Source organism: Rhinolophus sinicus, chromosome 18, assembly GCF_057876585.1.
Source record: "Rhinolophus sinicus isolate RSI-liver-muscle chromosome 18, RSI-T2T, whole genome shotgun sequence".
Lineage (NCBI taxonomy): Eukaryota > Metazoa > Chordata > Mammalia > Chiroptera > Rhinolophidae > Rhinolophus > Rhinolophus sinicus.
In genome coordinates, this window is record NC_142518.1 from 62,622,838 (window position 1) to 62,638,153 (window position 15,316).

The window sequence follows — 15,316 nt, forward strand, 5'->3', positions numbered from 1 at the left end:
TGTGATGAAAGAAAGCCTGTTGATAAGCATCTTTTAAAGCTTTCTCACCTTGGGGGAGACATTAATTAGTACTGTGTTTTGTGTTGTTGAACCAGAGAAAACTGCTTATGTTTTCTCACCTCCTTTTGAAGGTGAGAGGGATGCCATTCATTAACAAATAATCCTCTTTTCTTTTGACCTCTTCATGATTATGACAATAAACTACATAAATTATAACTTAACATATGGCTGTTTACCTATGTGTAACCAAGGTTTCCATCCTGCTTGTGTATCTTATCCTTTTTTTATGCTTTTTCATTATATTGATATACTTATTAAAAATGTTTCATCATTTAAAGTAGGTATGATTGTAACCACTTCTTTATGAAAATGCCTTTTAAGTCGTCAAAACTTTCATCGTGACGTAGAAACAAAGTGAAGGGCTAGAGTCCCTGGTGCAAAAATGTTTTATAGTCACATGTAAAACATGTGAGAATTATAGTTAAACTTAAACATTAGTTGTGCATTTCCCCCTTTAGTACCTGTATTAGTCAGTTTGTATGGAATTGAAACACAAAATATGAGCTCAATAAGAAATGCCCATCAACCTCCTGGGTTCCTGGGTAAGGACAGTAAAGCAAGGTGAAACTATGCACAGCTATGTGCTCAAAACCTGTTTCTAAAGCAAAGGGACAGTCTCTTGTTGTGTAATCACCTTTGCTAAAATTAGCATGGAGTAAGAGAATGTAAAGGAAATTAAAAGATAATGAAGAAAACTATTGCTTAGTTTTTCCTTCTTAAAGTCCCACAATAGACAACGTTAAATTGTGTGAATGTTAAAGGAAAAAGTAGCTTGAGTAACTCTGTCAGTGATGAATGAACTTTAAATAAGGGAGTGGAGAAGAACCTCTTCTCTTGCCAAGCTGGGCTTATTCGCCCATTGTAGCAAGTGTGGTTCTGGACCTGACCTAGAGGAGTTGGTACACATCTATCATTTGGCCACAAATAATCTAGAAGAGTCTTTTTTTTTTTTTTCCAAAACACTAACACATATTTTAAGAAATGGGAAACCAAGCTCTGTGAATATTGTACATGCTGTCATACCGATTCATAATCTTGAAAGAGTCACAATATATCACTAATTTAGAGGGCAAATCTTGCATGTTGTATTGGAACAGCCTATATAGACCGTTACGAGGAAAAAGCAGTCACTGACATTCTAACATTAGTTTGGCATGTGCCAATGTCCTCATTAGAATATTAAGAAACTAGTTTATTTCTAACTTAAATCACAACCTTTGAAGTTGAGATTTTAAAATATGTAAAATTATATTTTTGAAGACACATGAGCCATTGAGTGCCATCGTTGATTTAAAAATCTCCGGAAATAATTTAAAATAGTGATACCAAATACATCTATAGATTATTTTAGATTGACCCATATACTAAGTAGTTAAAGTTGCAATATATCAATGTGTGTTTGTGTATACATGTATTATGGCTTTGCTTTTGACATTATCAGATAGTTTCTTTCTCAGGTCTTCTTTTCCAGGCATGGTCTGGGTTTGGTGAAACAATTGAACCCAAACATGACCAAACCAGTTTTTCTTAACTTCCCTCTGCCATTCTAATCTGTTTGCTGTATGTGCTTTAGCTAAATGCAGTCATTTTGCAATCCAAATGAATCATTAAATGGGCCAAATTCTGATCATTTCACTGGGTATAGACCTGCTTTAATTGTTAAGACAGACTCACATTCTCTTTTTAGTCTCATGTCTGTGTGCTAAATAAACAAGAGACAAATAAGACCTCTGTCTTTTTGGTGGGAGGAAATAATTTAGGTCAATAGCATATCTTTCAATTTAGAAGACTGTTAATGGCACCAAAGAGGCTTTTATTCAACTGGATAATCACTGCCTGTAAATAGTCAGTTGAGTGAATATTTTATATGAAAGCTGCTTCTCTATTTGGAGATTCATGGATTCCTCTGAAATCATTTACTTGGAAACTGTCATCTTTTTGTGTCTTGTGGTAGCCTGTTCAACTTAGGATTCTTCCTGGGATTTCAGTTACATTTGATTTTTTAAAGTACTAGCTGAGAAACAGAACACATCTTGATAATAACTGCTAGATTCATGGTTTTAGATTGTGGATTAGCTCTTTTTTGGACATTGCTTGATGTTCAAGTGTAGGAATCCGATAACAATGCTTTGATTTATATTTGGATTTTGGCATAAAATTACGTTTAAGACTGGTTTTACTTATTGCTTTTTAAAACAAAATTCTGCCACTCAGAAATTCTCTTATCTCTTATCCATTAGGAAAAGCTCAGTTGAAGTTGCGATTTTGAGCTGTTTTCCTCCTTAGGAATATCTGCATGTTCAGATATAAAATGCTTCTTTGTCTTCACATTATGTAGAAAACTCAGATCTTGTAATAGAATGCTAGGATGACCTAGAAAACTAGAATCATAAGCAATCTATTTTCTTTTTAATTTTCCAGTATAATACAACACGATGTTATAAACCTCAAATTTATAGCAATATAAAATATTCCAGTTTTTAACCTAAAGTTCATTTTTTAACTTAATGCATGACTTTAAATGCAACATTTATATTCTAAAATACCTTATTTCAACCCCAATAGTATACCTGTTGTACTATTAAAGAAAGAAAAAAACGGTATTTGGGAAAAGATCAAGTTTCTATTGATAATTTTTTTGAGGGGCTGTGTAGTCTGCTAAAATATCTGATGCCTAATTAACACTTAATCTTTCATTACTTGATATTTAGATTGCACTATATGACAATTCCAATACAATATATTTTTAAAAATCCTCAAATAGTAATAATCTTTTATTTGGGAATCCTTATTCCAAGACTTTATTGAAACGTGGTAGAAATTAATACTGATATATTTGTTTTAGTCTCTAGATCTAAAGTGTTAAAAGTATATATAGGGTTAGCTATTTACTAATTTACTAAACACTTCTGTGAAAAGCTTCTAATTACTAATAACTGTTGCTGTTTGTTTTTCTTTGTTCTTTTTTTACACCATAACCACTCTCCGTTGACCACTGCATGCAGATAGTTGGAAGTAAAGTTACGGTGAGTACAAAAGATGTGTTTTCCCCTTAGATATGAATTTGTGCATTTGGGAATTGAGTGATTTTTGTCTATAGTATTTTCTATGTTTGGTTCTTCTTTTGGTACATATTTTACCAAAGTGGTGAGATGAATATTAAAACCAGATGATTAGAATTTAGCTCTGTGAAGTATTTTTCTTGTGGTTTTGAAATGTTTTAGAACTGGAACATGCTTTTATATTTTGTCTTTCTAAAAGTTTTACATTTTTTGTTGTTTATTTTATTTTAGAATTGTGCCTGTGTCAATCTTTATGATTCTGATGAAATTGCTTATTTTACCTCAGTTTCTTGGGATGGCAAGGAGAGACTTGGTTTATACTAACAGGAATTCTTATTAAAATATCTCATTTTGATTTTAGTCTCACTGTGCACATAGGGTAATGAAAGCAACCCTGATGTTCAGTCAGGAGGCCTGGGTGCTAGTTTTTGTTGGGTGCTACTGATTGGCTCTGTTACTTTGGGCAAGTGATGTAAGTTCTCTGAGGTTCGGTTATTAAATGGATAAATTGAAGTGACTGACTTACAGTATCTTTTAAGACTTCTTTCTGTTGCTGTCTTTGAAAGGTTTTAAATTCAAGGCACTGTATTTCAGTGCCATAATTACACGATACACTACTACATAATACACTGAAATGGCCTGTATTGTACTTGAGAGCTATTTGTAATTACCTTGCCTGCATGACTGAGGAGTCTGCATTTAGAGAACAGGACAGGAAACATCTTTAATATCACCAAATACCATGGTATCTAGAATAGTCAGTGTATTTTAACATTTGTTTTGCTTTAAAAAATTGATTTCTCCTTTTTTTTTCCAATCCATGTGGGGGAAAAAAGCCATCAATCTTTCAGGATACTATCAAAAATCAGCAAATATTTCTTTAGTGCTCATTATGTGCCAAGAACTGTGCTAGGTACACTGATGACTGGAAAATGAGAAGAGACCTTATGGTTTCAATAACATGTCAAAATAATCAAACCTTAAATTGTGCATGCTGATTGTAAGTGTACAGCAGTCCTCGAATAACGGTGTTCTGTTCAGCATCCATCCTTCATTGTAACATTGATGAGATGCCCTAGGCACTTAACTGTTGTTTATATCAATTAGTCTGTGGTAAAACTGGTTTTGTGTTATGTCGTTTCCCTTAAAGTCACAGTTTCTAAGACGACAACGTTAAGAGAGGACTTACCGTAATAGGAATTCATAAGCAGGAGAGAGAAGTAGGGTTAGAGTAATTAGAAAAACTCCAGGCAAAATTTCTGGATTTAAACTGGGCTTTCAGGAATAGTTAGTGATGATGGCTTGGATTTGACTAGGGAGAGGAGACTACTGAGAAGCTTCCAGATTAGGGAAGTAACATTCAGTGCAAAGGTTTGGAGACAGAACCAAGTCCTGTAGGGACGGGGTAGGGAAGAGGGAAGCTAGGGATGAAGTTGAGTTTGCTGGAAAAAGAATATATATTGGAAAGGTAAAACAAAACAAAACAAAACAAAACAAAAAAACACACAAAAAAACAAAAAACAAACAAAATAACAACAACAACAACAAAAACAATTTGAAAGAGGATCTAGACGTCCAGGCAGAAGATCAGAAATTAGTTTGAGCAAGGAATGACCTGAGGAAAGCAGGATTTAAGAAAAATAAATGTAATAGTTGTAGGTAGGTTACATGAGGAGAACGGTTCTCAAACTTGAAAGTGTACCAAAATGCAATTTTTGTCCCTTGTGGGGTCTGGGATAGGGCCAAGAAGTCTCCATTTTTAATGAAACCCCACAGCAGATTCTGTTAAGGTAGGCTGAGGGGCGGACTTTGAGAAATACTCGATTAGGATGGAGAGATTTGTTTGTGTGTGTGTGTGGAGATGGGGGTGTCTACCTAGGAGATTGGTGTGAGGGTCAGTAAGGCCCAGTATTAAACTGGAGGCTAGGTGTGGAAGGGCAGGGTTAGATCACGGAGTTGTGGGCCATACAGCAATCTTGAGCTTCTATTAATGTTGCCTGGAGCTCGCCTGTATGTCTGGTCTGGGCGCCTTAAGCAGTCCAATGCTCTGTGCCAGAAGCCAGTGAAATATTACCATTTTCTCCATGTCTAGTTGCCAACGTGTATTGATTATTTCTCCTAAATAACTCTCAATGCCTCCTACCCCCCCTCCCCCCATAACCCACTCCGCGGGTCCCTTAGTTCATACTCATCATTGAATATATGTGCGATTGCTGTGGCCTCCCGGGTAGCCTCCTGGCCTTTGTTGTCACAACTCGCGCATGTGTGTTCTTCGCTGTGGCCAGAGATCACGTGTCTCCCCCTGACAACCTCACATGGCTCCCTGTTGCCCTTTGTGGTCTCAGCCCTGCCTGCTTTTCTAATTTCATCTCCAGCTGCATGCCTTCATGTGCCTGTCCTCTGTCCGTACAGGAGCACTTGGCAATCCCTTCACATCCTCTTCCTTCACACCTCTAAACCAGGCATATTCTATGTGTTTGAGCTAGAATGCCCTTTTCTTTTTTAGTGTGCCCAGCAAGCTCCGAAATATCCATCAACATTCAGTTTCATGTCAATCTTAAAAGGAGAGCCTGTCCTAGGTAACTCCTTCCTTCCCATAGCACTGTGTATATAGCTGTGTTATAGTATGTACCATTTTAGTAAATCATTAATATGTCTTTCTTCCCCAGTGAACATAGCTCCTGCTCTCAAAATACTAGGTCCAATGGGGAAGACAGCTAGGTAAACACAAGAAAGGCAGGGCCTAAAGATGTAATATAGTAAAAGTTGCAAAATGGCAGGCCAGCAGGCTGTATATGGTTCGTGCAAAGTTTCATCTTGTCCGAGTTGTTTGAAAGACAGTAGAATGAGATGGCTGTTATGATGGACCCGCAATATAAACCATATCATACCCCTGGTCTCACTTACGACCTGCTTCTCACATTGGAGTTTGCAAATCCTGCAGTAAAGAGAGGAAACTAGGAATCGGCTTCTAGAGGAAGTGATGAGGGATTAGATACAGAGTTTAGGTGGCAGGGGTACTGTGCTTTAAGGGCAAAGATTTTTTTCGTTGTTTTCGAGACTAGAGACCGGAGTGAAAACACAGTATTTGAAAAGCACTGGTGAAAGGTACGAATGGGCTTATTTTTCATGGCCTCATTAATCTTCTAAAGGTGGGAAGTGTTTGCTCATTGATAAAATGGGCAGATAAGAATTTCATAGAAGTTTTCCAGACAGAAGAAATTCTAAAAGAACAATTTTAAGTATTATGGTTGCCTGGGAACTACATACGTTGGTCAAAAAATGAGTGATGTAGACTAGAAGCCAGATTGAAATTGGAGAGATGAGATATGTAATAAACTAGGTCTGCATGACTTTCGTCTATGTGGTACTGATGAGAAGTAGAAGTGGAGGCATTTGAGACCATCCTGATCTTGAACTACCGTCAGTTTTCTTTTCACTATTACTTTTTATAAATTTTACTTAAAAAATCAGGCTGGAAAACTGTCTGTTACCTGAACATAACTACTCTCTCAGCCTCATGTTGTCTTGCTTCTGACTTTGCTCTTCTGATATTTTTTAGCAGAAAATGTTTTTCTTTCTTTGTCAACATTCTGCCCATCTTCCACAGCTCTTCTGTGAAACCTATCCCGGTTCCCAGCCCCACTTCTCCCCAGCCCTGGTTTCTGTCTAATGCTTTATCTGAATTTCGGTAGCACTTTCTTTCTCTCTCTCATGGAATTACTTTCTACTTCAGTATTATACTTTCTATTATATGTTCCTTAAGGGCTTCTCTTACAGAGATACTCCTATTTTACTTTAGCTTATAGTAATGAATACCTGTGAATAATACTATCACCCTATGGGTCTGTCTGTTTATATCTGTAGTGTAGGTCCTATGAAGGGATGTAAATTTTCGTAGAGGTCGTTTGTTTAGCTGCAAATAGACCTGGGTTCAGATTTCCACTCTGCTACACACCAGTTGTGTGACCTTAAATAATTGACTTGACGTCTCTGAACCTCAGTCTTCCCATCCATAAAATGAGGCTAACAATACTAAATTCAGGATGGTTTTAAAGTTTATTGCTTATATTTAATATATTTAACATATAAAGAGGCTTGCGGATAGTAGGTCTCAAATATATTGTTCATTAAATGTATTGAATTCTATGAAATACTTGGTATGGAAAACATAAAAGCAGGAAGATTACATGGTAAAATTAGATAAGAGTATGAGCTGCCTCTTTTTTTGCAAAGTATTCAAGACATGTGCTATTTGGTAACATTTATTCTTGGTCAAGAACGGTGGGAAGGCTTCAGCTGAAGGGAAAGGGAGAATGCTTCACCTCTACTGGAAGCAATGTGTTATCTGGTGTAGATTATTGTTGAACTTCGAGAAAAAAAAAATGTGGTCTCAAGGTAATATTGACAAGATTATTTTAAAGATTTAATAAAACAGTTTAAGAGTTGTTATGGATACCATCTATGAAGGGAAATGATAAAATATCTTCCTGTAGGTATCTTAAAATAGCAAAAGTGAATTTGGGATAGGGTAGAGATATAAAGAACTGAATACTTTTTGAATGGCTTCTAGATCTAAATCAGTGTTGTATAACTTTTTGAACCATTATAAATTTTTTTTATTAAGTAAAACATTGCAGAAAGCTGATTTAGAACACAGCTAAAATGATTGATTTCACTGCAAGCCAGGAATAATTTGTCCACAGGTGGAAAAATCACTATTCTATGTGGGGGAAAAAATGTAAGAATTGACGTTATTACATATGATAATTGGAAAGTAGAATTATAGTGACCAGACCATACGATGTTAAATATAATTTAATGGCATTAATATTGAGTGCCTGGGGCAGCAGTAGGGTGTTTATGGGTATTTATGGGTGTTTATGGGTTAGTGTTTGTTTTGGCATCAGAAAGACCTGAATTTGAACATGAGTGAGTACTCAGTCTTTCTCTGTAACCTCGTTAACCTCTCTAGCCAGCCAGCTTCCTTCCTTCCTTCCTTCCTTCCTTCCTTCCTTCCTTCCTTCCTTCCTTCCTTCCTCCCTCCCTCCCTCCCTCCCTCCCTCCCTCCCTCCCTCCCTCCCTCCCTCCCTCCCTCCCTCCCTTCCTTCCTTCCTTTTTTCAATTGGGGAATGTTGGGGAACAGTGTGTTTCTCCAGGGCCCATCAGCTCTAAGTCATTGTCCTTCAATCTAGTTGTGGAGGGCGCAGCTCACCTCCAAGTCCAGTCGCCGTTTTCAATCTTTAGTTGCAGGGGGCGCAGCCCACCATCCCATGTGGGAATTGAACCTGCAACCTTGTTGAGAGCTCGCGCTCTAACCAACTGAGCCATCCGGCTGCCCCTTCATTGCTTTCTTGAACAAAGTTACTGGTTATCTGTTATGCACCAGAAAGTGTTTCTAGGTGCTTGAATGATGAACCATACAGATACATTACTCATGGAGCTTACACCCTAGTTGGGGAGACAGACAATAAGACACATATGAAATATAATGACAGGTAGTGGTAAGTGCTATGAAGGGGAGAAAAAGCAAGATGAGAATGCTGCGAGTGATTAGAGATGTGCTGTTTTACATAGTTGAGCTCTCTGAGCAAATGACATTGGGACAGAGACATGAATGAAATTGGGGATAGCTATGTGAATATCCAAGGAAGAGCTTTACAGGCAGAGAGAACATCAAGTGCCATGGCTTGGAGGCAGGAGTGTGCCTGGAGTATTTGAAGACTAGCAAGGAGGCCGCTGTGGCTGGAATGGGGTGAACAAGAGGAAGTATTGGGGTATTTAATAACCAATCCTGAGAGGTAGTTAAGATAACTAAAAGCATAGGTTAAGCATAGTAGTGGGTTGTAAATTTGGAAAGGTAGGTTAAGGTCATTTTAGAAGGGACATGCCGAGGAGTTGTGAGGAATCCTGGAAGGTTTTGAGCAATGGAATGACAAATTCCTTGCTGTATTGGGGAAGATTAATGGAGCAGTGGAAATTGGAGAGGTTAGAGACTAGGGCAGGGAGATCAAGCTAGGGGTTGTTGAAGTAGTTTAAATAATAAGACCCTGAACTGGAGGGTGGTTAGTAAGAACTAAATGGAGGGTACAGATGTGTGTGTGTGTGTGTGCGCGTGCGAGCGAGCGAGAGAGAGAGAGAGAGAGAGAGAGAGAGAGAGAGAGCGCGATTAAGAGAGATTGTGGAAATAGAAGATCTCAGCCTCAGCAAATGATTAAAAAGGGCAGAAAGGAGACGTGTGCATCAATCATGACTGAAATTTCAAGCATGAGTGACTGAAATGATGGTTACTTGAGCATTCATAGAGAAGTCAGGAGGAAGACTAAGTTTGGAGCAGAAGATGATGAGTTCAGTTAGATATGACAGTCAAGGAGAAATTAGTAAAATCACAAAAACAGGAATAAAGTTATCACCATGCAAGAACATTTCGTTAGCAGTTGGAGCATTAAGCATAGAATTTTATAACTTGATTCTGTTTCAAACTCTGACCTTTACTATTTTAAACAGACTGCACATTGTGGCTGAATATATGTTGTTTATCATTCTAATAATATTTACCTGTTTAGAAGCTGAAGCCTCAATATCTGTACTAGGCAATGAAGGACCTGTGTACTTGTTGACTCAATAGATTCTGATAGAAAAGAGCTAATTATTTTGTTGATGGGTAGTATTGCTTACCAGGTAAGCCACTTTACATAATTTTTACATAATTAAGACCGCACACTTACACCGTTTGCTATATTTCTAAATAATCTGAATCAAAAGCGCAATCCCATCATAGGTGAAGGTTAGATACAAATGTATATTTCTTGGCCCTAATTGGGGCATTGGGAATCATGGGCACTGATTGAATATTGCAGGACTTTTTTCTCAAAGGAGAGCCAAATGGATTTGTTTCCTCTGGCTGGTGAACAAGGTCATACGGAAGGAAAATTCCTGTTAGAAGTATAACCTTATGGCCAGGATCAAAGTAATAAATTCAAAATGCTACTGATGTGTCCTTTATTATAAGCCACCTAGTAATCATCATCTCCATAAAATGCCACGAAGGGTGGCAGTATATATTTGTGTGTTGTTAAGCTGCTATTACATTATTAAATTGAAGTTTTATTAGTTTACCTATCCAATAGTGTCTTAATGATTACTTCATGTAATGTTACACTTGTGTCAGGCCAATTATTTGACTATGTCCTGTTAAGAAAGATCATATCTTACTTTGCAGGTTTTTTTTTTTTTTTTAAAGTAATTGTATAGTCCAGAAGGGGGAGACAAAACATTGATTATTGGAGCTTGAAGTAGCTGCTGCGTGATAAAACATGGCTTTCTTGCTCTCCAATTTGATTGTTTTTTTCTTACGGGTTTAGAAATTGTAGGATAGTTGCTACAGTAAAATATTTAGCTTTATGGTGGTGACGATTTTGTTAAAAATCTAAATTCAATCAGAATAAAATAATCCATGCAATTATTTTTAACTAGTATATATAAAGTAGAAAAACCTCGTTTGGTAATCAGGTGAAAATAAGACCTGAGACTGTTTAATGATGGTATAAGTGGTCTTTTAAAAATAGCACAAGCGCCATTAAAGTTCCAATTTCTGTCTTTTCTAATTTCACATTCATTATGTACAAGGAGTAGCTACCTTCCCATTTCCTTATGTTTTAATGCTGCAAGCCAGCTTGTGTATTATACTTGCTTCACATAGGAGTATCTGCATATGTTTTGAAATATTTTATTATTTGAATCTCCATTCATTTTTAGAACAGTTTCTTACCAGTCTCTTTCCTTCCAGTGCATTGTCATAAATTACGTTATTTCATCATGCCAGATTGAATTCATTGTTTAAGGAATGCTAAGATAATGTAGATTATAAAATACTAGTAAGTTATCTTGGCTTGGGCATTTGGAAACATCTAAAAGGCAGTATGAATATTGACTTTCTGTTTAGACATATATTTTGTAAATTGATTGCGTTAATATTTATGAGTATGGGTAGTTATGCTTTATAATATATCCTAATATTGAAATAAAAAGATGTACTTTTCATCTAGGATTCTGCACTGCAAGTTTATTTTCTGTATATTTTGATTGTGATCATGTTAGAAATTTCTATTGAAGAGACTTCTCTGTATATAATCAGGTAAAATAATACATTTAAAAACGAGTAGAACCATTATTTTATATTGCTTTTTTTTTAACTTTTCAATTAGGGCAAAAATTTTGATCAGCCATACAGCATGAAATAATTATGTAAGTGTGTTTTTGTGTGTGTTTTCTTTTGTTGTTAAGTAATATAGTCTCTATACTATATATCCTTTAAAAAGCTCTATAAAATTTGCTGTTGCCAGGATAAAACAGTGGTATGCCACTGGGATATTTTTATGAGGCAATGCTAAATCCAGGTAGAAATGTCAGCCAGGGAAAAAGTGCAAACAATAAGATTATGACCAATATTAAAGAGTTAACTGTATATCACATTTTGGGCTTTTTCTCACATGTTTGATTCCATTTCCCATTTTAGTTAATTTTTTTTATCTGCTTATCTGTTAGGAAAGGACTATTTGTTTGGACCAAAATTAGTTACGTTGAATAGGATCATCTTTAAAATGTCACCTTAGACTTACCAAATGCTCTACAGTTTTTAAAGCCCTTTCACATATTTTCTTATTTGAGCTACATATTACATGTATTTCTGTAGGTTTGTGTATCAGTTTTTTAGAAAGACATTGCTTTTATCTCGTATTCCTGGTGTCTGGAAAACCTCCTTATCCCATGGAGGTGTTTTTTTGAGTAGTTTATACTGGCCAGACAGTGGTCAACAGATATTCAAACGAATTAATATTGACTTTATATGCTTTTTTGAAACGCACTGTGGACCTGTATCTCTAAATAATGGTCATGAGACTAGTAACATTTAAGGTAATATTTATTTTGTTGTTGTTACCATAATTCAAATACCAGGATTATTACATTAATTGCATATTCTATTATAGTTGCAACCACAATTACCTATCAAAACAATAAAGTAAACAAAAATGAATTTTGAGAGCATCAATCAATGACACAAACAACTTTCTGGGTTCAGTTTTTATGCTGATTTGTTTGTAAATGTTACTACCCTGTCATGGTTCTTTTCTTTAATGAACTTGTGATCTAAGGAGAAAATAATTGCTTGTGCAATGTAATTCTTGTGCTCTGAGTATAGTAACTACTTTGTACCCTTCAGGTAAATCATTTATTTTCATTGATGATGATGCTTTATGGCAGAGTAGTTTTGCATTCAAAGAGCTGTTTCACAAAGTGTGAATGGCAACTGTATCCTAGATCCTCTGTGTGTGTGTGTGTGTGTGTGTGTGTGTGTGTGTGTGTGTTGTGTGTGTGTGTATGTATGTATCTATTATCCATCTGTCCTCTCAAAGTTAAGTTAATTTACATAGGTTCCTCTATGTTTGAAAGTAGGGTTTCTGGGTGGGAATTCCCGCCCGTTCTTGGTAATTGTTTTCGCTTTTTCATTCTCGAATGCGGGAAATCGGGAAAATCGGCTCCTTGAACTCAGGTGGTTGGTAGTATCGGCCGTCACTTTGTGGAAACGATTCATCGTGGAGAACAGAAAACAGTTTATATCTTGAGATTTGGGAACAGGAAAGCGGAAAAAATATTCCTGAGAATGGGCGAGAACAACCCTATCTGAAAGCTGAGAAGTTTTAAGAGAACTGAGAATTTTCCTCAAAATTATTTCTGATTTTTGTATTGTGTGGAATGCTTTTGCTTAGAATGAGAGAAGGTATATGTTATGAGCTGAATTGTATCCCCCCCAAATTCATATGTTGAAGCTCTAACCCTGAGTACCTCAGAATGTGACTGTATTTGAAGAGGTTATTTGAGGCCATTAAGGTATGCCCTAATCCAGTTTACTTGGTGTCTTTATAAGAAGAGGAAATTAGGACAAAGAAACACCGGAGGTGGGTATAGAGGGAAGACCATTTGAGGACACAGAGAGAAGGTGGCCATCTGCAAACTAAGGGGAGAGGCTTTAGAGGGTAACAACCCTGTTGACACCTTGGATCCTGGATTTCTAGCCTCCAGAATTGTGAGGAAGTAAAGTAAATCTTGGTTGTTTAAGCTACTTCCTCTGTGCTCTGTGGTGTTTTTGTTTTTGTTTTTTTTTGGGTTGTTGTTATGGCACGCCTAGCAAATAATGTGTTGTATTTAACGTTTCATGATAGCTAACCTTTAGAGGACATTAAGTGCCAGGAACTGTGCTCAACAAGTTCCATGTAAAAACGAACTTAATCCTCATAACAGTTCTCACCCTACGTATTTTATAGAGGAGTGAAGTGAGGCTTAGAAAAGTGAATACGTTGTCTGGGGTTGAACGGTAAGTAAGTGGGAGAGCCAGGACTTGAGTCCAGTCAGACTGACTTCAGAACTTGGCTTCTTCACCCAGACTTGAGAATTTAGTGGATTCCAGGCGGTTGTGGTTGTGGATAACGATCGTCACCGTGGGTGCTTGCCTCCCCTGACGTTGTTATTAGTCGGTCTTTCCCTGATTGCTGATGGGCGGAGAGTGCTTATACTCACTCACATCGACAAAATAGCTAGTGACCTGCCGGTGGGATTAGCTAACTGTCACCTCTATGCACATGTTGCTCCAGGGGACAAAAATGATGGAGCAGACGTGGTCTGTGTGTTTTCATAGCAGATATTCGCAAACAGGTTAATATCAACTCAGGTGAACAGAGCATGCTGAGCAACTTAAATTTGAGGAAAGACATATTGCTGCTTTATAAATCAAATATAAATATCAAAAATAATTCTTTTTAAGGCATTTTTCCTGTGTCGAAAATAGATTAAACATTGTGGCTCTTCTAGTTTTATATCATTGCTGTTTGCCTTTCTCATGCACTCTGCCTCTTAGAATTAATTTCAATTAAATATTAGTTTTGTTTAATTAATATTTTGTAATTAAAATGCTTATAAACTCTCCAAGGGCAAGGGCTATGTCTTAATATACCTTACAGATTTCAAAATACACTAGGCTAGAAGAGTGATAAAATAATTAAACGTCCTTTTGTTCACTCTACGTAGTCACAACTCCTCTGACACTGAGCTGTATATAAACTGAAACCAGAAAGCTGCTTTTGTAATGCTTTTCAAGACAAAAGTGCTCTTTCATTGGAAATGCAGTCCAGCATCTTAAAATCTTCCCCCCACCCCCAAGAATAAACTAAATTTCTCCTGTCACAGTTCAGGTCCCTTTCCTCTGGTATCCTCCTCCCACTGAGAATGATTGTTCATCGTCACCCACGCAGTCTCTCTTAGGCGCTTGTAGATTTAAGTGGCCCCTTGGCTTCAATTTTGCTCTATATTGCAGCTTTCTTTTAATTGATTTTGGATTGTATAGTTTGGAGCCTCAGAACTATAAGTGTTACTTGATAATACACCCAACCTAAAGGCTTTCATTCTCATTTTACTCAGCGTGTGTGCGTGCCTGCACGCACGCAGGTCCTTAGCTTTAGTGATGACTCCGCTGTTGATAGCGATTGTGATTTTTGTATACAGATGGGACTAAAATATAGTGAGAAGCCGTCACCCCTATTCTTTTTCCATTATCTAGGAAACTCCCAAAATAGCTCTTCATCACACCGACTAGAAACATCTTGGATGTTCACCTAGAGTTTTTCTCCAATTGTTTTTGCTCACTGCTTGGTATACAAAGTGAATTATACCCACAGGAGAGCCACCACACGCAATGCATGCTTCTAGCATAAATTATCACATAGTGAAAATTACGTTGTTTGGACTTTCGAAGTCCTGGGGTTTGGCTCATGGCTACCTCTCTTTAAGGCAGAGTGATTTGGGGATAAAACACTCAACATTTCTTGAACCCAAGTCTCTTTGCTTTTCCCTACCCTGCCACCCTCATATAGTTATGAAGCACTTTGTCCACTGTAAAACACACTACGTACTGAAATCATTATTACAGTAATAATCAAAGAAGTGATGATTCTCATTGTAGTTCCTAATGTACATTTTTGGAAGAAAGCGCTGAACCCCAACTCCTGCCAGCTTGTAGTGCACGCATGTACACATGCCTTCATTACTCAGTGTCAGTTTAGAAGGCAGTTATAGTGACAACCTTAGTAGAATAAAAGCTCAGGTGTTCTCTGAAGGCCCCTAGGCCACAGACTGCATTT

At 37.0% G+C, this 15,316-nt stretch overlaps 1 protein-coding gene across 3 annotated transcripts in view; it reads left to right on the plus strand.

Moving 5' to 3' along the window:
• The window catches only part of DIAPH2 (diaphanous related formin 2), an 832,169-nt gene that overhangs the window by 73,334 nt on the left and 743,519 nt on the right, over positions 1–15,316 (plus strand). For 2 of the 3 annotated variants that reach the window (XM_019756670.3, XM_019756672.3), the window contains one exon: positions 3,066–3,086. The exons of the other annotated variant lie outside the window; for it this stretch is intronic. In XM_019756670.3, coding sequence (XP_019612229.2) covers positions 3,066–3,086 — 21 coding nt within the window. The remainder of the gene's footprint in view (positions 1–3,065; positions 3,087–15,316) is intronic. 3 annotated transcript variants of the gene reach the window in all.